Raw genomic sequence first — 21234 nt, forward strand, 5'->3', positions numbered from 1 at the left:
GGAGCCCTGGGCGGCCGCGCTAGCGCTAATTTGGCGAGAACGCGCTAACCCCAATCCGGACTAGTACCGGCCCGAGCAGAGCCGCCACCTCTTTTCAGACTTGCTTCATCAAACAAGGCAGGAGAAGCAAGAAGAGACTGGAGCAAGCTGTCTTATCACCTTCCCGTCGTGAGAAGGGGATCGTCCAGGAGTGGTTTTATCTTCTTCGGGGCAAAGCTTCATTTCTCCGACGCGATTTCTTATTATCAATCTGTTTTAATTCCCCCCTCCTCCATTCCGTTTTTCTCGCGTCGCTGAGCTGCAGTCGATGAGCTCGCGATAAGTCACGACCCGTGCATCTTTTGACGCGACTTAGTCACGAAACTTCCAGCCCGTCCATCAGAGCAGAGAGTGTCTTTCATATATACAACCCATTACCATGGCATCATTGCCTCCCCCTCCGCCTCCGGGCTGGGGTGCGTCGGCGCCGCCGTCGATGCCGTTGGCTCCTCCGCCACCGGGATATCAACCGCCTGCGGATCCGACTGTCGCGAAGTTTGCCCAGAAGAAGAATGAATGGCTGCGGACGCAACGGAACCGGTTTGGCGAGAAGAGAAAGGGTGGATTCGTTGAAACACAGAAGGCTGATATGCCCCCGGAGCATCTGCGAAAGATTGTTCGGGACATTGGCGATGTGTCGCAAAAGAAGTTCAGCAATGAGAAGCGCAGCTATCTCGGTGCGCTGAAGTTCATGCCCCATGCTGTGTTGAAGTTGCTGGAGAACATGCCCATGCCCTGGGAATCGGCTAGGGAAGTTAAGGTATTGTATCATGTCAATGGTTGCCTTACCTTGGTCAATGAGACTCCTCGTGTCATTGAGCCCGTCTTTCACGCTCAATGGGCTACCATGTGGGTGTGCATGCGGCGAGAGAAGAGTGATCGCAGACACTTCAAGAGAATGCGCTTCCCTCCCTTCGACGACGAAGAACCTCCGCTATCGTGGTCGGAAAACATTGAAGATGTGGAGCCGTTGGAACCTATTCAGATGGAGCTTGATGAGTCGGAGGATGCTCCTGTCTATGAGTGGTTTTATGATCACCGGCCTCTGCTGGATACTCCCCATGTTAATGGGCCGAGCTACAAGAGCTGGAACTTGACACTTCCGCAGATGGCCACTCTGTATCGACTAAGTCATCAGCTCCTGAGTGACGTCGTCGATCAGAACTACTTCCATATGTTTGACTTGAACAGTTTCTTCACCGCTAAGGCACTGAATGTCGCCATCCCCGGTGGTCCTCGCTTCGAGCCTCTGTACAAGGATATCGACCCCAATGACGAGGACTTCAGCGAATTCAACGCCATCGACCGTATCATCTTCCGCGCCCCTATCCGCACGGAATACCGCGTCGCCTACCCCTTCCTGTACAATACCCTCCCGAGAAGCGTAAAGGTTTCTTGGTACTCTCACCCTCAAGTTGTATATGTCCGCACCGACGACCCTAATCTCCCCGCCTTCTACTTCGACCCCGTCATCAACCCTATCTCCTCCCGGTCCGTCGCGCCGAAGAATATCACTGTCAGCCATGAAGATGAGATTTTTGGTGAAGGAAACAACGAGGACGACTTCGAGCTCCCTGGCGACTTCGAGCCGTTCTTCTCCGATGAGGAATTGTACACACCCGATACCGCGTCCGCCATTGCCCTCTGGTGGGCTCCTCATCCCTTCAACAAGCGCTCCGGCAAGATGGTGCGCGCCCAGGATGTTCCCCTCGTGAAGCAGTGGTATCTGGAGCATTGCCCGCAGGGCCAGCCTGTCAAGGTTCGCGTCTCATACCAGAAGCTGCTTAAGACGTTCGTCCTCAATGAGCTGCACAAGAAGAAGCCCAAGGCCCAGAGCAAGCAGAATCTCTTGAAGACTTTGAAGTCGACCAAGTTCTTCCAGCAGACGACGATCGATTGGGTTGAAGCAGGTCTGCAAGTTTGCCGCCAAGGTTTCAACATGCTCAACTTGTTGATCCACCGCAAGAACTTGACCTACCTCCACCTTGACTACAACTTCAACTTGAAGCCCGTCAAGACTTTGACCACCAAGGAGCGAAAGAAGTCTCGTTTCGGAAACGCTTTCCACTTGATGAGAGAAATCCTTCGTCTCACCAAGTTGATCGTCGACGCCCAGGTGCAATATCGGTTGGGTAACATTGATGCCTTCCAGCTGGCTGACGGCATCCTGTATGCTTTCAACCACGTCGGACAGCTTACTGGTATGTACCGTTACAAGTACAAGTTGATGCACCAGATTCGTTCTTGCAAGGATCTCAAGCATTTGATCTACTACCGCTTCAACTCGGGACCCGTGGGTAAGGGTCCTGGATGCGGTTTCTGGGCCCCGGCCTGGCGTGTCTGGCTCTTCTTCATGCGTGGTATCATTCCTCTGCTCGAGAGATGGCTCGGAAACCTGCTGTCCCGTCAGTTCGAGGGTCGCCACAGCAAGGGTGTTGCCAAGACTGTCACCAAGCAGCGTGTGGAGTCTCACTTCGATCTTGAACTCCGTGCATCTGTCATGGCGGATCTCATGGACATGATGCCCGAGGGTATCAAGCAGAACAAGGTCAACACTGTCCTCCAACATCTGTCGGAGGCATGGAGATGCTGGAAGAGTAACATTCCTTGGAAGGTTCCTGGCCTTCCGGCGCCCATTGAGAATATCATTCTCCGTTACGTCAAGAGCAAGGCCGACTGGTGGATTTCCGTCGCTCACTACAACCGTGAACGTATCCGTCGTGGTGCCACCGTCGATAAGACAGTTGCAAAGAAGAACCTTGGTCGACTCACTCGGTTGTGGCTCAAGGCTGAGCAAGAGCGTCAACACAACTACCTTAAGGATGGTCCCTACGTGTCGTCCGAGGAAGCTGTGGCCATCTACACAACTATGGTCCACTGGCTTGAGTCTCGCAAGTTCTCTCCGATTCCCTTCCCTAGTGTTTCTTACAAGCACGACACCAAGATCCTGATCCTTGCTTTGGAGCGTCTGCGTGAATCCTACTCCGTCAAGGGCAGACTCAATCAGAGTCAGCGTGAGGAGCTCGCTCTCATCGAACAGGCGTACGATTCTCCTGGAACGACCCTAGCCAGAATCAAGCGTTTCCTTTTGACTCAGCGAGCCTTCAAGGAGGTCGGCATCGATATGAACGACAATTACAGCCATATCAACCCCGTGTACGACGTGGAGCCCATCGAAAAGATTACCGACGCCTATCTCGACCAGTACCTGTGGTACCAGGCAGAGCAGCGCCACTTGTTCCCCGCTTGGATCAAGCCGTCGGATTCTGAAGTCCCCCCCTTGTTGACTTACAAGTGGGCTCAGGGTATCAACAACTTGGACAACGTCTGGGAGACTGCCGATGGCGAGACGAACGTTATGATCGAGACCGAGCTGTCCAAGGTCTATGAGAAGATGGATCTTACTTTGTTGAACCGCATGCTTCGCCTTATCATGGACCACAACTTGGCTGATTACATCACTTCCAAGAACAACGTGCAGCTCAGCTACAAGGACATGAACCATACCAACAGCTACGGTTTGATTCGCGGTCTGCAGTTCTCCGGCTTCGTTTTCCAATACTATGGCCTAATGATCGATTTGCTGCTCCTCGGTCTGCAGAGAGCTAGTGAAATGGCTGGACCCCCTGCAAGCCCCAACGACTTCTTGCAGTTCAGAGACCGTGCTACTGAGACGAAGCATCCTATTCGTCTGTACACGCGTTACGTCGACAAGATCTGGGTCTTCCTTCGATTCTCTGCCGATGAGTCTCGAGACTTGATTCAGCGCTTCTTGACTGAGAACCCCGATCCCAACTTCGAAAATGTCATCGGGTACAAGAACAAGAAGTGCTGGCCGCGTGATTGCCGCATGCGTTTGATGCGTCATGATGTCAACTTGGGTCGCGCTGTATTCTGGGATCTGAAGAACCGCCTGCCGAGGTCCATCACCACCATCGAATGGGATGACACTTTCGCCAGTGTCTACAGCAAGGACAACCCGAATCTTCTGTTCTCTATGTCCGGATTCGAAGTCCGCATTCTTCCTAAGTGCCGCAACCAAAACGAGGAGTTCTCGGTGAAGGACAGCGTTTGGTCTCTGGTCGATAACTCGACTAAGGAGCGCACAGCTCATGCTTTCCTCCAGGTCACGGAGGAGGATATCCAGAAGTTCAACAACCGGATTCGTCAGATTCTCATGTCGTCCGGTTCGACGACTTTCACTAAGATCGCAAACAAGTGGAACACGGCTTTGATCGCACTCTTCACCTACTACCGTGAAGCTGCTGTATCCACCGTCAACCTTCTGGATACTATCGTCAAGTGCGAAACCAAGATCCAGACCCGTGTCAAGATTGGTCTGAACTCCAAGATGCCTTCGCGTTTCCCTCCCGCAGTTTTCTACACCCCCAAGGAACTGGGAGGTCTGGGTATGATCTCTGGATCCCACATTCTCATTCCGGCTAGCGACAAGCGGTGGTCCAAACAAACGGATACCGGCATCACCCACTTCCGCGCGGGTATGTCGCATGACGAAGAGACCCTGATCCCGAACATCTTCCGGTACATAATCCCTTGGGAAGCCGAGTTCATTGACTCCCAGAGAGTGTGGATGGAGTATTCACAGAAGCGGCAGGAGGCTCAGCAGCAGAACCGCCGTTTGACGTTGGAGGACCTGGAGGACAGCTGGGACCGTGGTCTTCCCCGTATCAACACCCTGTTCCAGAAGGATCGCAGTACGCTCAGCTTCGACAAGGGTTTCCGTCTTCGCGCTGAATTCAAGCAATACCAGTTGATGAAGAGCAACCCGTTCTGGTGGACTAGTCAGAGACATGACGGAAAGCTGTGGAACTTGAACGCTTACCGTACCGACGTCATCCAGGCCCTTGGTGGTGTCGAAACCATTCTTGAGCACACCCTCTTCAAGGCAACTGCTTTCCCATCATGGGAGGGTCTCTTCTGGGAGCGAGCTTGTCTTGCTAAGGGTACTCTTCTGCTTAGCTATGATGGCACTAAGATCGCTGTCGAGGATGTCAAGGAAGGTGATCTGCTCCTTGGACCTGACGGTGGTCCTCGTCGTGCCTTCAACATCGTTAGCGGCGAAGATCGGCTATACCGTATCAAGATGGCGGGCAGCCAGGAAGACCTGGTGGTAACACCAAACCACATCCTGGTCCTCCATCGCGAGAAGGACGCCGGAGCTCCTGGTGTGTCAAGTGATCGTTACGATACCGTTGAGATGACCGCAGCTGAGTTCGCAGCACTCGACGAGAAGGAGAGGCGCAAGCATCTGCTGTTCCGTTCTCCTAGCTTCGAGCAATCTGAAGTCAATATCCTGATCAACGAGATTACTCTCGAGTCCGAGGCCACTGAATGGGCCGGTTTCCGGGTTGACAAAGACCAACTTTACATGCGTCACGACTACCTCGTCCTCCACAACTCTGGTTTCGAAGAATCCATGAAGTTCAAGAAGCTTACCAACGCCCAGAGATCCGGTTTGAACCAGATTCCTAACCGTCGTTTCACCCTATGGTGGTCTCCCACCATTAACCGTGCCAACGTGTACGTTGGTTTCCAGGTCCAGCTGGATCTTACGGGTATCTTCTTGCACGGTAAAATCCCGACCCTGAAGATTTCGTTGATTCAGATCTTCCGTGCCCACTTGTGGCAGAAGATTCACGAGTCTGTCGTCATGGATCTGTGCCAGGTCTTCGATCAGGAGCTTCAGCAGCTGGGTATCGAGACGGTCCAGAAGGAGACTATTCACCCTCGTAAGTCTTACAAGATGAACAGCTCTTGCGCCGATATCTTGCTTTTCGCAACGAACAAGTGGAACGTCACGCGTCCTTCCTTGCTGTTCGACACCAAGGATGTCTACGAGCCAACTACGACGAACAAGTTCTGGCTTGACGTGCAGTTGAGATATGGTGACTACGACTCCCACGACATTGAAAGATATGTCCGTGCCAAGTACCTCGACTACACCACCGACAGCATGAGTATCTATCCTTCTGCTACCGGTTTGATGATTGGCATTGATCTCGCGTACAACCTGTACTCGGCCTATGGACAGTACTTCCCTGGTCTCAAGACTCTTATCCAGCAGGCTATGGCCAAGATCATGAAGGCGAACCCCGCCTTGTATGTCCTGAGAGAACGTATCAGGAAGGGTCTGCAGCTCTATGCCTCGGAAAGCAACCAGGAGTTCTTGAACTCCCAGAACTACTCGGAGCTTTTCAGTCCTCAGATCCAGCTGTTCATTGACGATACCAATGTCTACCGTGTCACCATTCACAAGACTTTCGAAGGTAACCTGACGACCAAGCCCATCAACGGTGCTATCTTCATCTTCAACCCCAGAACCGGACAACTGTTCCTGAAGATTATTCACACTAGTGTCTGGGCTGGACAGAAGCGTCTGGGTCAGTTGGCCAAGTGGAAGACAGCAGAAGAAGTGGCGGCCCTCATTCGTTCCCTGCCTGTTGAGGAGCAGCCGAAGCAGCTAATTGTTACCCGTAAGGGTCTGTTGGATCCCCTGGAAGTTCACCTGCTGGACTTCCCCAACATTTCCATCCGTGCTTCCGAGCTTCAGCTTCCTTTCCAGGCCGCGATGAAGGTTGAGAAGCTTGCGGATATGATCCTTCGGGCAACGGAGCCGCAGATGGTCCTGTTCAACCTGTACGATGAGTGGCTGAAGTCCATCTCTCCTTACATCGCCTTCTCTCGTTTGATCCTCATCCTGAGAGCCCTCCACGTCAATATCGACAAGGCCAAGATTATCCTCAGACCCGACAAGAGTGTCATCACCCAGGAGCACCATATCTGGCCTTCGCTGTCAGATGAAGACTGGATGAAGGTTGAAGTGCAATTGCGTGATCTGATTCTGAACGACTACGGCAAGAAGAACAATGTCAACGTGCAGAGTCTGACGAGTAGTGAAGTCCGCGATATCATCCTGGGTATGGAGATCAGTGCTCCTTCCCTGCAACGACAGCAGGCCGCGGAGATTGAGAAGCAGCAGGAAGAGCAGAAGCAACTCACGGCTGTTACGACGAAGACACAGAACGTCCGTGGTGAGGATATCATCGTCACTACCACGTCGCAGTATGAGCAGCAATCGTTTGCTTCCAAGACTGAATGGCGCACACGGGCAATCGCGACGTCCAACCTTCGTACGAGGTCGAACAACATCTACATCTCGTCGGATGACGTCCGAGAGGAGGGATACACCTACATCATGCCGAAGAACGTCCTCAAGCGCTTCATCACGATTGCAGATCTGCGTGTGCAAGTTGCTGGATACCTGTACGGTACCTCTCCTCCTGACAACGACCAGGTGAAGGAAATCCGCACCATTGTCATGATCCCCCAGGTGGGCAATACGCGTGAGGTGCAGTTGCCACAGCAGCTGCCCCAGCACGATTATCTCAACAACCTCGAACCTCTGGGTGTTATCCACACCATCTCTGGAAACGAGCCCCCTTACATGTCGGCCATGGATGTTACACAGCATGCTCGTTTGATGAACGCCCACTCCTCCTGGGACAAGAAGACGGTTACCATGACAGTGTCTTTCACCCCTGGATCCGTGTCACTTGCGGCCTGGGGTCTCACGCCCCAAGGCTACAAGTGGGGAGCAGAGAATCGTGATACCACGTCTGATCAACCGCAAGGATTCTCGACCAGCATGGGAGAGAAGTGCCAGCTGTTGCTCAGTGACAAGATCCGCGGATACTTCCTGGTGCCGGAAGACAACGTCTGGAACTACAGCTTCATGGGCAGCTCCTTCGGCGGAGTGGAGAAGCGGCCGGTGTACGTGAAGATCGACACCCCTCTGAGATTCTACGATGAACAACATCGTCCATTGCACTTCCAGAACTTTGCGGAACTGGAAGATATTTGGGTTGACCGTTCTGATAACTTTGCGTGAGCGATGTGTGGATGGCGTTGGCATGATAATATTTTTCTTCTTCTTTTCCCCTTTTATACGGACGATTACGCTGTTCTGAAATTATTTCCCTATATCTTCAAGCCATGTCTTTTTTTCCCCTCTCAAAGTTTTCTTTCCTTTTGATGTTCGCAGTATACAAAATCCTCTCATGTGTCTTACTATGGTTACATTTTTTGATATCGATGCTTGGCAGCAAGTGAGGGATGAGAAGCCCAACGGAAGTGGAGATCCGGTGGCGGGGACGGGGCAAAAATGGCTGCGCTATGTACAGTAGACATGTAGGTAGCGATGTATGTTTAAGAAGTTTATTACCTAAAGTGGTCATCGGTTTGTAGATGTTCTCATGTATACTGTACCTAGAGTAGAGGATTCAATATGGAGATCCAACAGGCAGCTATAATACAATTCCGGGCTTTAGGAGTTTAGGGGATCGACCATGTGGGTGGGCAGCAGAGCTAAAGAGGGCCGGAGGAGACTGTCAATCAATATGGACCATGTGTGAGTCCACTTTGGGCCGGGTAGGTTAATCGTTATTAACGGTCTAGTAATAATTAAAAAAAAAAAATACTATAAATTAGACCGGAATATGCTTAATGTCAATAGTCTAGTTTGGTGAGGGGGTTAGTTGACGTGTGTATTTTTTTTTTATTTTCTCAAGCCGGGGTGGGAAGATCAGTGTTTGTGTCTTGATGGAACTTGACCGAGCAAAAAGACCGAGTACGAAGGAGGGGGTGGCTCCTGACTCTTGTCTCTCCCTCACTCACTCACCTCACCTACTTACTACTCTTCCTCCCCCTCTCCCTCCTTCTCCCTCTTGTTCGCCCGTCTGAACCCACCCACCCTACTTAGTCCTACTGAACACTTTCCCTCTCACGTTCTCATTTTCTCTCTCTCTCCCTCTTCTGTGCCGTGCACGGCTGCTAACTAAAAACGCCTCTCACTTCCCCCCTGCTTCACTTTTCCTCCTCCACACCATCCCTTCCGGCTGGATCCGATGTACATTTCCAACGGTCTGGCCCAAGCACTCATCCAGCCAGCTGGTCGGGGCGTCTAAGACATTCGTGTCGGGCTCATTTTATTTCGGTGGTTTGATGCAATGTGATCAACTCGACTGTTTCACCAGTGCCTCATGGCCTGAAATCTCGGGACGAAAGTCAAATTGCAGAGACCCATCGGAAGAACTCGCCCTGCAACTGCAAGATACGATGGATGGGCTTACGGGGGATCCACCTTGACGCCAATCCTGTCCGGAGTACGGAGTACACGCCTACTTGAGACTACTACCCCTACAGGTTAAGTCGATATTCAATCTGAAGTCTGAGAGGGGTCTTACGTGTTGTGTACAAAGTATAAGCTCCCCAACCCCGTTTTTCCCTTTTTTATTTATTTGTTGGTTCTTTTTAATTTTTCCTTTATTGTCTTCCTGCCTGTGTCCATGATCTATCATCCGTTGATGCTCATTGATCGAGCAGGACAATAATTAGGAATCAGCCGGATGCTTAAATCGTAACTCACTCTATGGAGTAGCTTTCTCTCCATCTCAACCGCTATGACACGGTGGTGGCTCTCGGGGCCTCTCTCTTACACCTTAACAGCAAACAGCTCGAGCTACTGCTACTACTCTCACCCGCCCACGGCCTATCATATTATAAAAAAGGAAATAAGGAAAATAAAAATGAACCAAAACATTAGACACATTCATGACAACCCACCTCTCACATATTTTACCCACGCGCTAAGCTCCCGGCCTCCGACCGTTCTCGGGGGCTTGTGTCCACGAGGGTGACCTAGAATCAAGAGCAAATAAGGTTGACAGGAAGGCTCCTGCTCTCATCAGAAGGGTCAAACTTGCTCCCCTTTGACAAAAGACATGGCTTTTCAGTCCAGCTTCGTCTGGCCTCACAACCCAAGGGGGCCGGAGACCCAAAAAGAACGAAAAAGAAAATAAAATAAAATTAAGTACAAGAAAAAAAAGTGAGGCCAGGCAAAAAAGGGGAACCTAGACGTGGGTACGGTTTAGGCTCGAGCCTGACCCGCGATCATTTTTTTTCTCCTCCTGCGCGATAGAGTCGTATTCTTAGTCGATGGGAGCCACCGCACATCGTTCATGCGTGATTGAGGAGTCGTGATGTGCGCGCGCGCGCTCCCTTCTTGATTCCCTCACTGGTGTTGTGTTGGTTTGGCTTCCCGCGCCCGTTCCAGGCTACGGGATTTTTATATACACTATCCAGACCAGGGTCATTACTCCATTTCCCTCTCGAGAAACAAAGGCTCGGCCGGAACTCCCTGCTTAGCATGATGGCCCACCTCCGAGCAAGCTAGCACCCTCCCGCTAGTCATTCCAATCACCTTTTCCAGGTGGATGTCTCGCCGACGACCGTTCTCTACCCGCCATTGGCGTATTCGCTGAGTGGAGTTGCTGCGTCGACGTACGACGGTCCTTGTTCTGACAGGGGGCGAATTCCTGAGCGAGTTAGGAGCAGACCAGCACAACAGGTTTGACTCCCTTGACCCGAGTCCACCGACTCGCTCGTCTCATTCACGTTCGTATCCAATAAGTTAACTTCAGATTATGCCTGGCCTACGTATGGGTTTGGGCTTGGATCTCCCCCCCGCTTCTGCGTTTGCTCGGGGCTGGAGACGGTAGAGCCCCGAAGGAAGGGAGAGGGGCAGAAAGAGGAGAGAGAGAGGGTGATGGATTGAGTTATGAATGGAGGGCGACTCTTTGTCTACCTGAGCTTTGGCTGGTTCGCCGTGTTTCAAACTTGTACACAGTATCCCCGACTATTGCCCTAATTTCCTCCTCTACGGCAGTCACTGCCATGCCTTGGCAATCACCAGACGGGCCGGCGGAAGGCAAATGGTAGCCTCATCCTTCGTCCTGCTGGCATCCATGACCGTTGTCCCCTCTGGGTCCCTCTGCAAGCTAAGCTTGACTGGAACGCAGATCCGTCAAATGGGCGATTTCTTCTGCCAGCCCACCTGCACCTTTCTGATTTGGGTTATATGGAGTGTCTCCGTGTCTCGTCAATTTTACCCCATGGATTCTGACAGCTTATTTATTATGATTTGCCCTTTCCAGAACCTTTCATCGGCCGTCTACGCTGCCGTATATATCCTCTAACACTTACCCTATCACTGCTCTGCACGGGACTTTTACATGCAGCTGGAAGCAGCATCCCGGCATCAACCTCCACTTGTTCTTCCCCGTTAGATCCTGCATCTCAAACGACGGAGGGATACGGGCTGCAAGCCTATCTGCGGAGTTTCTGGCATGAGAATTAGACCTCCGACTTCTCTCAGTAGATTTGGTTGGGCCGGGCCTCTTGTCGGTGCGTCTGGACTCTGGTGAAGATTACCGGTCTTTTTCGGGACTTCCCAGCTGGCGCGCTCATCACTGACCCGGTGAGTAGTACTAGTAAGCCATCTATCCATCCCTTTCGCCCAGTGACTCTTTCCCTTTCCCATGGTGGCCAGACCCTGTGTCGCCTCTAGCTTCCTCTTTCACTCTCCTCCTCTGTTTCTTCTCTCCGTTCTCTCTGCCGTTGTTTTTCAAATGTGTTCGATGTCCTGCGACCTGACTTCGCTACTCTCTTCCTTCTTGCACCTTGGGATGAGCGATCGTCGTGTCTTGACGTTGCTGTCGAGTCATTCAATCCATGACCTATAATTCTGACGACCAGATAGTTTCGCGCCTCACGCTCTGAAAGCCAACGGTCTATATCCCAATCTTCCAGGCTTCAGAAGTTCGGTCTGTACATGGCCAAAGCTTTGATCCTTGCTTCAACCCAGAGGATTTCACGATCTGTCACTCTTCGCTTCATCGGACGAACTCCGACAGTCAGTCAGCCTATCTCGTGACGGCCTTTTCCGTCGAGATAGCATCTTCGACCTCCTTCCTTTTCTTTCCCCCCCCCTTTTTTTTTCTAGAGCCAGTCAGTAGCCTGCCAGGGCTGTTAGGCTCTAGCGGCGCAGATGTATGTCCGCGACGCTGGCGGATCCGTATCGAGAGTATGCTATTGATTATTCTCAACATGCCACCTGCAAACCTGAGGAACACACAGGCACGCTTGTTTACCACGCACAGCAGCCGCATCTCCAGCATCACAAGCAGCCCGAGCCTCCATTCTCTCAGGGGGCCTCTCATAGCACGACGGCATTTGAGCAACATCATGCGAACGCGACCGTGTTGTCAACAGCCACTCCGCAACAAACAGTCCATGATATCTCGCAAAGCGTTGTCCTTGGCCCGCCCCAAATGCTCCCACGACACCTTCCAGTGCAGTATCCACCTGCCAGCTTCGAAATCCCGCCTATTCAGCGCGAGAAGAAACGCCCTCATTCGGAGACCGAAGAGGATGGGAACCCCGACCATGGCCTGCGGCCACAGCTATCAGTCCTCTCAGCCGATGCCCCTCACGAACCCTCGCATTCTCCCGAGATGCTCTTCGGTGTCCATGGCACATCATCTCAGCAGCATCCCATGTCAAACCATGGATTCGGACCCACGGACTCTGTGGCCCTGCCGCAACATCACCATCACCATCGACTCCCGCCCCATGCAGCGCTGCGCGCCCCGGGGCGTCATGGAGTGAATATGGAATCGCCTCCTTTGCCCTCGGGTCCGCCGAGTGTGGTGGGCCAGCCTGGAATGCCGGATCCGGCTCCCAGGCCCCGAGGTCCAAAACTGAAGTTTACTCCCGAAGAAGACGCTCTACTGGTGGAGCTGAAGGAAAACAAAAACTTGACATGGAAGCAAATTGCAGACTTCTTCCCGGGCCGAACGAGCGGCACCTTGCAAGTCCGATACTGCACCAAGCTGAAGGCCAAGGATGTGGCTTGGAGTGACGAAATGGTTCGAATTTCCCTGGTGCATTTCTACGTTTTTCTCACATGCTAATGAAGGGAATAGGTACAAAGGCTGCAACGGGCAATGCACGAATACGAGAACGATCGGTGGCGTATCATTGCAGGAAAGGTTGGAAATGGCTTCACCCCAGCTGCTTGTCGCGAGAAGGCTATGCAACTCCAGTAAAGGCTTGGGGAATTTCTCATTTATATCTACTGTCGCCAGATTCGACCTTACTTGGACCCTCTGATCTCCCTACTCTCCATATTGGTTCAAATGTCGGGTTTCCGATAGGGCTGGTGGTGCAGGCCTGTTGTAGGCACGGGAGGATGATCAGCATAACTCTGATATACTATAGGGACGGTTGATGTAAGGTATTTAGTGATGTATGATAATTCATTTTAGCCTGGGGAACTTATGGCGCCGGCATTTGTTCGTTCGCAATGAACCGACACTAGCGTCCGCTCTCGCACTTTAGCACCGGCTGATCCCGGGCTGAACGCGGCCATTGCTCGGCCGGGGCATGTGTTCTTCATCTACGGCAGACCGCAGAAAACCATTTGCGCAGACAGTAGACCCTAAGCCCTAAGCCGGACGCCCAATCGAGCAGGTCTGCGGACCAGGTCATTGCGGGCAGCCGTAGAAGCTCCGCAACCAATCAATCCCCGGCGCTGACTAAGGGCAGGCGACCACGGGCCGAAGCGGCTTCAAACTCACCTCAACCTCCAAACTCCCTCATCTCCAAACGTCCTTGCCTTGTCTGCCGTCATTGCAACCCACCCACCAGGACAATGTTCCTCCAACGCACAGCCTTCGCCCTCGCCAGGCGCACCCCTACCCGGGCTCTCGCTGCCCGTCCCTTTTCTTCCTCCGTCACCCGCTGTACGTGACCCTCATCGTCGGATCAAAAGACCGCCTCTTCTGCACCGCAGCAGTGGCAGCCGTCCCTTTTCTCCCGCGCTCCCATGGTCTCTATATGGGCCAATTGCACGGGATTGCAGACGTCGGTTCTGGATATGCGAGCTAACATGCCATTGCTGCTCCTATAGTCAACGCCAAGAAGTATGAGGTGAAGCAGGAGGGCAAGATCCTTCCCTTCGATGGTGAGTTGGCACCACACCCACTCCTACACGAAGCGTCAATTGTCCCTACGGATACACTTGCAAGATAGCAATTGCGACTTGTACTGCGAGTGAGGTTGCAATTGGGCATCTTATGCGGGGTTTCGGGCACTGAGGACATTTGATAGCCGGCTACTTGCATCTTCTCGATGCCTTGACACATGGTTGACATCATACTGATTGTGCGCTTTCTTCCTGAACAGAGATCAAGACCGAGGACGACCTCATCCCCCCGGGTGCTAAGTCCGGTACCGTTCCCGTCGATATCGAGCACGCCACTGGTCTCGAGCGTCTCGAACTCGTCGGAAAGATGCAGGGCATTGACATCTTCGACATGCGTCCCCTCGATGCTTCCCGCAAGGGTATGTCATACACTATTTTCGCTCTTTGCGGTGGCTTTTGAAGCCTTGTCTAGGTGATTTGCGAGGGTGGGCGCTGATATAACGCTACATAGGAACCCTCGAGGACCCCATCATCGTCAACGGTGCTGGTGACGAGCAGTACGCTGGTTGCACTGGTTTCCCCGCCGACTCTCACCAGGTTAACTGGTTGACTGTAAGCCGATTTCTTCCGTGCTGTTTATCTCCTGTGATAGCATGATCCCTAATCAAGCCACAATACAGGTCTCCCGTGACCGCCCCATCGAGCGCTGCGGCGAGTGCGGTAACGTTGTCAAGCTCAACTACGTCGGCCCCTTGGAGGACCCCCACGCTCGTAAGTGACTTCCCATCAATCCCGGCCCAAACCATGGCCATCATTCGCTGTGCGATGTACTAATTGCTCCCTATCCAGACGACCACGACCACGGTCACGGCCACCCCCCTCACGAGGAGCCCAAGACCTTCGCCGACTTCGTCAAGCCTGAGTACTGGTACCGGTAAATACAATGTACTACTACAATGAATGGAGCGATTGTCCTTTTTCTTTTTCTTCCCCCTTCCCTACTTAGGTGCTATTTCTTCGATCCGGAGCAAAGAGAAACAATGGAGTGAAGCGAGATATTAGAGAGAAGAGACAATCCGACATATAATCTGTATGTGTACATGCGCGAGGCAGGGGGTGTTCTGGCAAGACAAGTCACAAAAGAGAGAGATATATGGGGGGCGCCGGCTTTCTGTACAAGATTTCATCGGGATGAACTATTAGTTGTGTGTTGTGTGTGTGTGTGTGTGTGTGTGTATCGTTTGAAACCAATATTGTTGTATACTTTTGACAATTCCTATCCCTTCTTCCTAGATACTCTTCTTTGATGCTCTGTAGATCTAACAACGAGACTTATATCACCTCAAACCCGAACGATATAACACTTCAATTGGACGTATATGATACTATAGTATCCTATCAACCCACTACTCCTAGCACTACCATAACATGGAACACCGCTACTCCTAATGAGCAATCTCACGGAACAAGTACATTACTAGCATGTAATTACCCATGGCTTGAAAGAAACCACATACAACTCTGAGCCTACTACCTAGAGTCCCTACCTAACTAACTATAGTGCGGTACGTGCAAGTGAGCTGATCAAGCAATTACTTAGTTTACGCGCGGGTGGCATGATGTCCGGAACAGCGGAAACTAACGGAAAGAAGGAAGGGAAGGGAAGGGGAAATATTAGCCGTATCACGTGGTATGTAAAAACCGCTAGCTCCTGGAGGGATTCTTTTACTTGCCTAAATAGGTAGGAGGGAAAAGTAAGCTGGAGCCTGCCCGTAGGCGGTGTTAAGTAGTAGGTAGTATGATGGGAAACGGAGGTGCTATTACTGCTTACTTACTTAGTAGTATGTACTAGTGTGATCTTTTGGGGGATTTTACTTTAGTAATTGAATTGAAGGTGTTGGGTAGTGTTCCCTTGGATGATTTGGTAGCTACTGTTAGGTTAAAGAGGATAGTAACGATGAAATGGAAATTTTTATAGTACTAGTGCAATCTGATGTACATTTCTTTTTGATTGAGTGACGATGATAATGTCTGTCACTCGGCATTGTACTATGATATAGTATAGTACATGATCAGTTTTGGGTATACCCTACAAGGTCAATGACCTATTTATAGAGCATTTGGCAATGTTGAATTGAATGGTTGTGCTCTTTTTCAGCAGCCCAATGGCATTACTGCCAGTTCACCGTCCGAAGTAACGAAGTTCGGCATATCGAAGAGGCGGATAAACCACACATGTCCACGAAAAAGCAACGTAGGTGCCCATCTATATATAATAGTTAGTATGTGAAGCAATCAAAAATGTGTTTGTCATCAGGTCTGCTTACATCCGCGCCATATTCACCCACCAATCGCGCCAAAGGCCCGATATACCACACCTGCGCCATGCATAGGATTGCACCTGCCCAACCGATCAAGAAGGCGATGAAAGCGGAAATGCCCAAGGGCAGCTTGGATGGGTCGTTCCAGGCCTGCCAGTTGTATCCGCTGCGGGCGCGGAAGATAAAGCGGTCTTCTAGGATGATGGCTATCCAGATGGCGACCCAGTAACCCATGAGTGCGAGGAAGTTGGTGAAGATGTCGGAGAGATTGCTTCGGCCCGCTAGAGCGCACACGGTGTAAATGATTACTCCGATGGCGTTCCAGATGGCTCTGGGCACCTTTTCGGCATATCGTCCGAGGATCTGGAAATCTACGCCAGCTGAGTACGTGGGTGGGATGGTGTTGGCGATGAGGCCAAGGGCAACGACGACGGCGCAAAACTTGCCGAATCCGTTCAGGGGGCTGAACCCTTCGACGATAAGTGCTCCGGCACCGTCAGCGTATGCTGTGCTGTATGCTGGGTCGGTGGTGATGCCCGATGCGAGACCGATGCCGACGAGGAAAGCCATGGTGAAAGAGGTCATCAGGCCGCCCAAGGAGAGGAAAAAGAGAGATGTCCTCGAGGTATTCTGAGGATAATAGACAAAAAAGTCCGCTGCCAGCGGTGCATATGTAATTGCAGCACTGAGACAAAGCGAGAAGAAGGATAGACTGCGAGCGTGGCATGTAAGCATGAGTTTATTCAATGGTTTGAAGTGGACTTACCGGTTGCCGGCTACTGTGCGAGCGTCGCCAGTCGATGGTGTGGACAAGTCATATTTCGTCCCCGACATACCGAACAGTATGCAAACAACAATAAGCTGGGGGAGAAAGGCAAATCTGGTCCCGTCAGTCGCAGAGATTTACAACCCTGATCGGTCGTACATACCGCTCGTAGTAATGGAAAATCTGAATGCCGAAAGTGGCTATGACCCAACTGATGATGGCGATGATCACAATGCCTTCATACCGTCAATAACCATAAAACAATAGCTTGAAGCAATACCAACTTACCCACAGCAACCGTCATGTTTCCATGCGGTGAAACGGCGGACAAGATCTGGCCGCCAACCACGCAGTCGATCAAGCCATATCCCAGCATTTGAATCAGGTTCAAGATGACGATGAGTTTGCTGGGCCACCAACCCATTGAATAGCGTCCGAATGCCTGAAATTATAGTGCTTAGCCAACGTTCTTTCAAGAGACAGTGTGTGAAAGCATACCATGGTCCGAATACCAGAAATAGGGCCCCATGTGGCCATCCACGAGGACACGATGGCACCGACCAGAGCACCGAGTACTCCGCAAAGAGCCGAGTCAAGGAAGCTCAGTCCATACGTAGCAGGTCCCAGCATACCCAGTGTGATGTTGTTGGCCGCCAGATTGATCGAGACCCAAAGCAAGAAAGCCTGCAGGTAAGAAACCCAAGTCAACTTGGACATCCGTTCATGCTCTTGCACCCGCTCTATACCACGAGCTTCCAGGTTATATTCGACGAGTTGCTGTTCGAATCGTCTAAGATATGCAGCCATTCTCGAAGAGGCAAACGGGCCCCCAGGCTGCCTCTGGGCTCTTTTCTCGACATTTTCGGTAGGAGGAGAAGTATCTTCTGTCGAACGGATTCTTGAGATTTCTTTCTCATAGGGAGACCCTAGGGTGGGGACAGTTTGCGGCGAAGACATCCTGACGCACAATGTCAGTTACATAACCGGAGAAGAGGTGGGGTGTAAAGAGAAGAAAAGCGCGCATGAGTCCTTTCGCTGGAATTATCCAGATCAAGTTCAACCGTATAATCTCAGATCAACAAACGGGAGCCATCACAGTATCCGGCGAGTTAAGCAACCCTCCAGATATTCGCCCGGATAGTGTGTGTGACATCCAGTTGTTGAACACCGGTCTTCATGCAGGCACGCTACCTAGATACCTTGATCGACAGACAAAACCACGCTACTCGTCTTCATGATAGCCGTCCCTTGCATAAGGTTTCTGTAGGAAGGCGGGAGAGCTGTACTTGTTGCGATTGCACTGGATTCGTCGTGGCGATTACACCTGGTGGAACACATACGCCAATCGCACGTCAGTCAAACTTCTTCTGACAGTTTTTGAGAGATCGTAATGAATCTCGTTATTTCTTCTTATCGAAAGGAAATTACCAGTTTTGATCAATGCTCTGCAGAAATCCCACACCAATCGCAGTCGTGCAGAATGCTAGCCAGTAATCTGACAGTAAGATGGAACGATTGCAGTTCCGGCGAGTGTAAGTGGAGCGGGTAGAAGATTCCACTCTGAGGCGATAAAATCGTAATCTGCCGCGGGGAGATTTGGTTTTCCAGGCGGGCGGATCTCCTCCGCTTTTCATCTTCCCCGACTTCGGATATAGTACTATCTATCCCACAACTACTCCCACTCGCCCTGATCGGCTTGTGCCGGCTAATGTTGAGCAACTAGCAACTACTAGCATATAATGCTGACTACCTCGTCTACCTGCAGAACAATAAGTCCAACTTCAGCAACAACTCATATTGGTGACCACTACATGCTGGGACACCGAGAGTAAGCGTCTACTTATGTTTCCTTCTATAGAAAGATTGAAAACCTTACAGCAAGCTTCAACGTGTTGTTGGGTGCGCGACAGGATTGATGTCCAGGGCGCGTTCCCTCCGCGGCGAAAAGCTGCTGCAAAGACCCGTCATGGAGTTACGCGAAACGAACAGTGGTATTCACCCAGGATATGAGGGGACAAGGAACAAGACGAAATAACCAGAAGAGGCGCTTGTAAGAAAAGAAGAAGTGGGAAATAGTCGACCAGACGGGACCAGCAGAAAGTAAAATGAAAGACGCAAGCCAACTCCGATAACCCTTCGCCCGATACTTTGCAAATTGTGGCTAACATTGAACATTGCGCTGACATCTTCAGCCTAAAGCAATGTGAATCCAAAACTCATGCCCATCGTCGATTCGTTACATGTGCGGAAGACGATGCATTGGTCATCACGTCGTCAAGAGTTCGTAGGAAATCTAAAGGTCCTTGAAATGTTCTTTCGCATATTGTTCGCACGCCTGAATCATCATGTCAACAATCCAGCAAGGCATCTACAAGGCTCGGAGGTATTACCTTGGCTGGCTTTCCGACTTTCAGTCCAATCGCCTTCCATTTATTTGCATCGTATTCCCTAATCGCTTCCCGAAGTGCTACGGACTGTCCTTGGTTTAGCATCGCTTGACAAACAAAGTCGTACGTGAAGGGTCGTTACCTCGTCTTCAGCAAATTCGGCATAATGCATGTCCTATCGTGGCATAAGTATCTGTATCCAATCTTCCGAACAGAGAAACTAAAATCTGCTTACTTTGTACCAATGTTTCTTGACGCTGCCTTCGGTCCGGGCAGGGAATGTCTGTAGCACCCGGGAAATTCAGGTCAGCATGCGTGACGTAGTGGAGGGTACTGAAGCAGGGGAGCTTTATGCACCTTGGCAATCTCGCTCCAGGTGCGACCCGCGTCGCGCATGGTCTTCAGCCTCTGCTCTTCCTCGGCAGTCCACGGAGTGTTGGTCCTCCCCTTCTTCTTAGGGGCAGGCTCCGATCCTCCAGGCCCTTGCTCGTGCGCAGTTTCTCCCGTCGCCGGAGCCGCGCCTGGCGCCGCCATGGTAGCCGCAGAGCCTGACTGGGGGGAAGCACGGCGTTTGCGCGGATTCTGGGGAGGAATCTGAGTTTGGGGCATAGGAATGCCCTCGAACGAAGGCACTCTTGAAAAGGGATTGACTTGCTGTTGAGCTATCAGGTGTGATGGTGCGTTGGAAGAGATGGAAGTCTTGATTCGCTTAGATGTTGGAGGGGACCTGTAGTAGAGGGACAGGCGAAAGGCGCCGGTGTCAGAGATGAGCCCACGACACGAGAAAAATGATTTTTTAGAAAAAAGAAGGAGGAGATAAAGAAGAAGTGAATGCAAGGCCAGAACGATAATCGCAATAATAATAGAACGAGCCAGTCACTTTGTCAATTTGAACGGACAGGACAGTGAATTAGCCGAAAGCGGGAACAGATACAAACACATAGTAGATAAATTACAAGAGAAACACTCCAAGTGAAGCACATGACCCGATGGGGTGGGCGTGAGGTATCTCAAGATCAAGTATATATGGAAGGACAGCTGCCACCGACGCTGCGCAGTCCCAGAGGCCAGCTTCACCTTCAGGCTGGGGAGGACGAGGAGGGACTTACGACATGGCTGATGATACGCAGTTATCCCAATCACGTTCTGTCGATTCATCTGTAGATACACATGCTTATGAGATTAGCAAATCTGCTACTCAAGGAACGCTCCGTGGAGATTGGCCGGTCAGGTTCAGGGAAGCGAGCGCTTGGTTACACCAAAGTGACGATGACACCGGCGCATCATACGGCGTGGCAGTAGCGCCGCAGGGAATGAGGTAGATGACGGGAAAAGAAGGAAAAAGTCGGAAAGATTGTTACATGCATATATGAAGTCGGAATTGTAGCGAGGGAAAGTCAAAGGACAAGAGAGGAGGGAGGGAGGGGGAGTTGGAGTGAGGCAACTCAGGTGAATGGGCGATGAGGAGGGCAGGGCAGTGAAGAGTGAGGGGAGGGGAAAGGGGGGGGGGGGGGGCAAGGAGAGGGGAAAAGATAGTAAGTATAAACAGGCTTAGGCACAATCACAGGAAGACCTTTCTAGCATCTTAGGATACAGAGGCTGGACATAGTACGGAGTACTGGAGATGCGATGATAAGACGTTCTGGTCAGGACAAGTGGAGATGGAGACCGACTGAGAGTGTAAAGAGAGGCTTACTGGTCAAAGTTCATGGTTTGAAGAGGAGTCTCGGGTTTTTTCTGATAGGCAGGATGATCTGGTAGTGGCGGTGGTAGTAGTAGCAATAGTCGTAGCGAAGTAGTAGCGAAGTAGTGGTGGTGGTGGTGGTCGTCGTCGTCGTCGTCGTTGTAGTAGTAGTAAACAAGTAGGAGGGAGTAGAT

General features: G+C 51.4%; 5 protein-coding genes across 5 annotated transcripts; 3 read left to right on the forward strand and 2 right to left on the reverse strand.

The window, feature by feature from the left end:
• Positions 1-135: 135 nt before the first annotated feature.
• On the forward strand, positions 136-8276 carry prp8 (U4/U6-U5 snRNP complex subunit PRP8). The gene has a single exon (XM_025682173.1). It carries the CDS (start codon positions 419-421, stop codon positions 7946-7948), a length of 7530 nt encoding a protein of 2509 aa, XP_025543187.1. The 5' UTR covers positions 136-418; the 3' UTR covers positions 7949-8276.
• A 3434-nt stretch (positions 8277-11710) lies between these two features.
• BO79DRAFT_64180 (SANT/Myb-like DNA-binding domain-containing protein) lies at positions 11711-13177 on the forward strand. The gene is made up of 2 exons (XM_025689537.1): positions 11711-12824; positions 12882-13177. Exons 1-2 carry the CDS (start codon positions 11949-11951, stop codon positions 13002-13004), a joined length of 999 nt encoding a protein of 332 aa, XP_025543188.1. The 5' UTR covers positions 11711-11948; the 3' UTR covers positions 13005-13177.
• A 374-nt stretch (positions 13178-13551) lies between these two features.
• Positions 13552-15167, forward strand: cox5b (cytochrome c oxidase subunit IV). The gene is made up of 6 exons (XM_025682174.1): positions 13552-13700; positions 13868-13921; positions 14143-14301; positions 14394-14494; positions 14563-14653; positions 14732-15167. Exons 1-6 carry the CDS (start codon positions 13610-13612, stop codon positions 14818-14820), a joined length of 585 nt encoding a protein of 194 aa, XP_025543189.1. The 5' UTR covers positions 13552-13609; the 3' UTR covers positions 14821-15167.
• An 897-nt stretch (positions 15168-16064) lies between these two features.
• Positions 16065-17926, reverse strand: BO79DRAFT_139085 (purine-cytosine permease family protein; the record flags this gene model as incomplete). The annotated part of the gene is made up of 6 exons (XM_025678182.1): positions 16065-16148; positions 16210-16915; positions 16970-17083; positions 17133-17205; positions 17258-17411; positions 17468-17926. 6 exons carry the CDS (start codon positions 17924-17926, stop codon positions 16065-16067), a joined length of 1590 nt encoding a protein of 529 aa, XP_025543190.1.
• A 1018-nt stretch (positions 17927-18944) lies between these two features.
• BO79DRAFT_243328 (SANT/Myb-like DNA-binding domain-containing protein) lies at positions 18945-20738 on the reverse strand. The gene is made up of 6 exons (XM_025685273.1): positions 20466-20738; positions 19714-20083; positions 19592-19639; positions 19499-19531; positions 19360-19443; positions 18945-19304 (listed from the first exon to the last, which is right to left on the reverse strand). The coding sequence occupies exons 1-6, from the start codon at positions 20468-20470 to the stop codon at positions 19263-19265; spliced, it is 582 nt and encodes a 193-aa protein (XP_025543191.1). The 5' UTR covers positions 20471-20738; the 3' UTR covers positions 18945-19262.
• Between the last annotated feature and the right edge of the window lie 496 nt (positions 20739-21234).

The sequence above is a fragment of the Aspergillus costaricaensis genome (genome assembly GCF_003184835.1).
Source record: "Aspergillus costaricaensis CBS 115574 unplaced genomic scaffold BO79scaffold_5, whole genome shotgun sequence".
NCBI classification, from domain to species: domain Eukaryota; kingdom Fungi; phylum Ascomycota; class Eurotiomycetes; order Eurotiales; family Aspergillaceae; genus Aspergillus; species Aspergillus costaricensis.

Bases quoted from the DNA above. Each gene is read 5' to 3' on its own strand.
- prp8 (XM_025682173.1), top strand. From the start codon at position 419: ATGGCATCATTGCCTCCCCCTCCGCCTCCGGGCTGGGGTGCGTCGGCG.
- BO79DRAFT_64180 (XM_025689537.1), top strand. From the start codon at position 11,949: ATGTCCGCGACGCTGGCGGATCCGTATCGAGAGTATGCTATTGATTAT. The intron at 12,825-12,881 runs GTTCGAATTTCC...TGAAGGGAATAG, and splicing joins TGGCTTGGAGTGACGAAATG to GTACAAAGGCTGCAACGGGC.
- cox5b (XM_025682174.1), top strand. From the start codon at position 13,610: ATGTTCCTCCAACGCACAGCCTTCGCCCTCGCCAGGCGCACCCCTACC. The intron at 13,701-13,867 runs GTACGTGACCCT...CTGCTCCTATAG, and splicing joins TTCTTCCTCCGTCACCCGCT to TCAACGCCAAGAAGTATGAG. The intron at 13,922-14,142 runs GTGAGTTGGCAC...CTTCCTGAACAG, and splicing joins CAAGATCCTTCCCTTCGATG to AGATCAAGACCGAGGACGAC.
- BO79DRAFT_243328 (XM_025685273.1), bottom strand. The intron at 19,640-19,713 runs GTGCATAAAGCT...CGGGTGCTACAG, and splicing joins CCTGGAGCGAGATTGCCAAG to ACATTCCCTGCCCGGACCGA. The intron at 19,305-19,359 runs GTAATACCTCCG...ATGATGATTCAG, and splicing joins AAGTCGGAAAGCCAGCCAAG to GCGTGCGAACAATATGCGAA.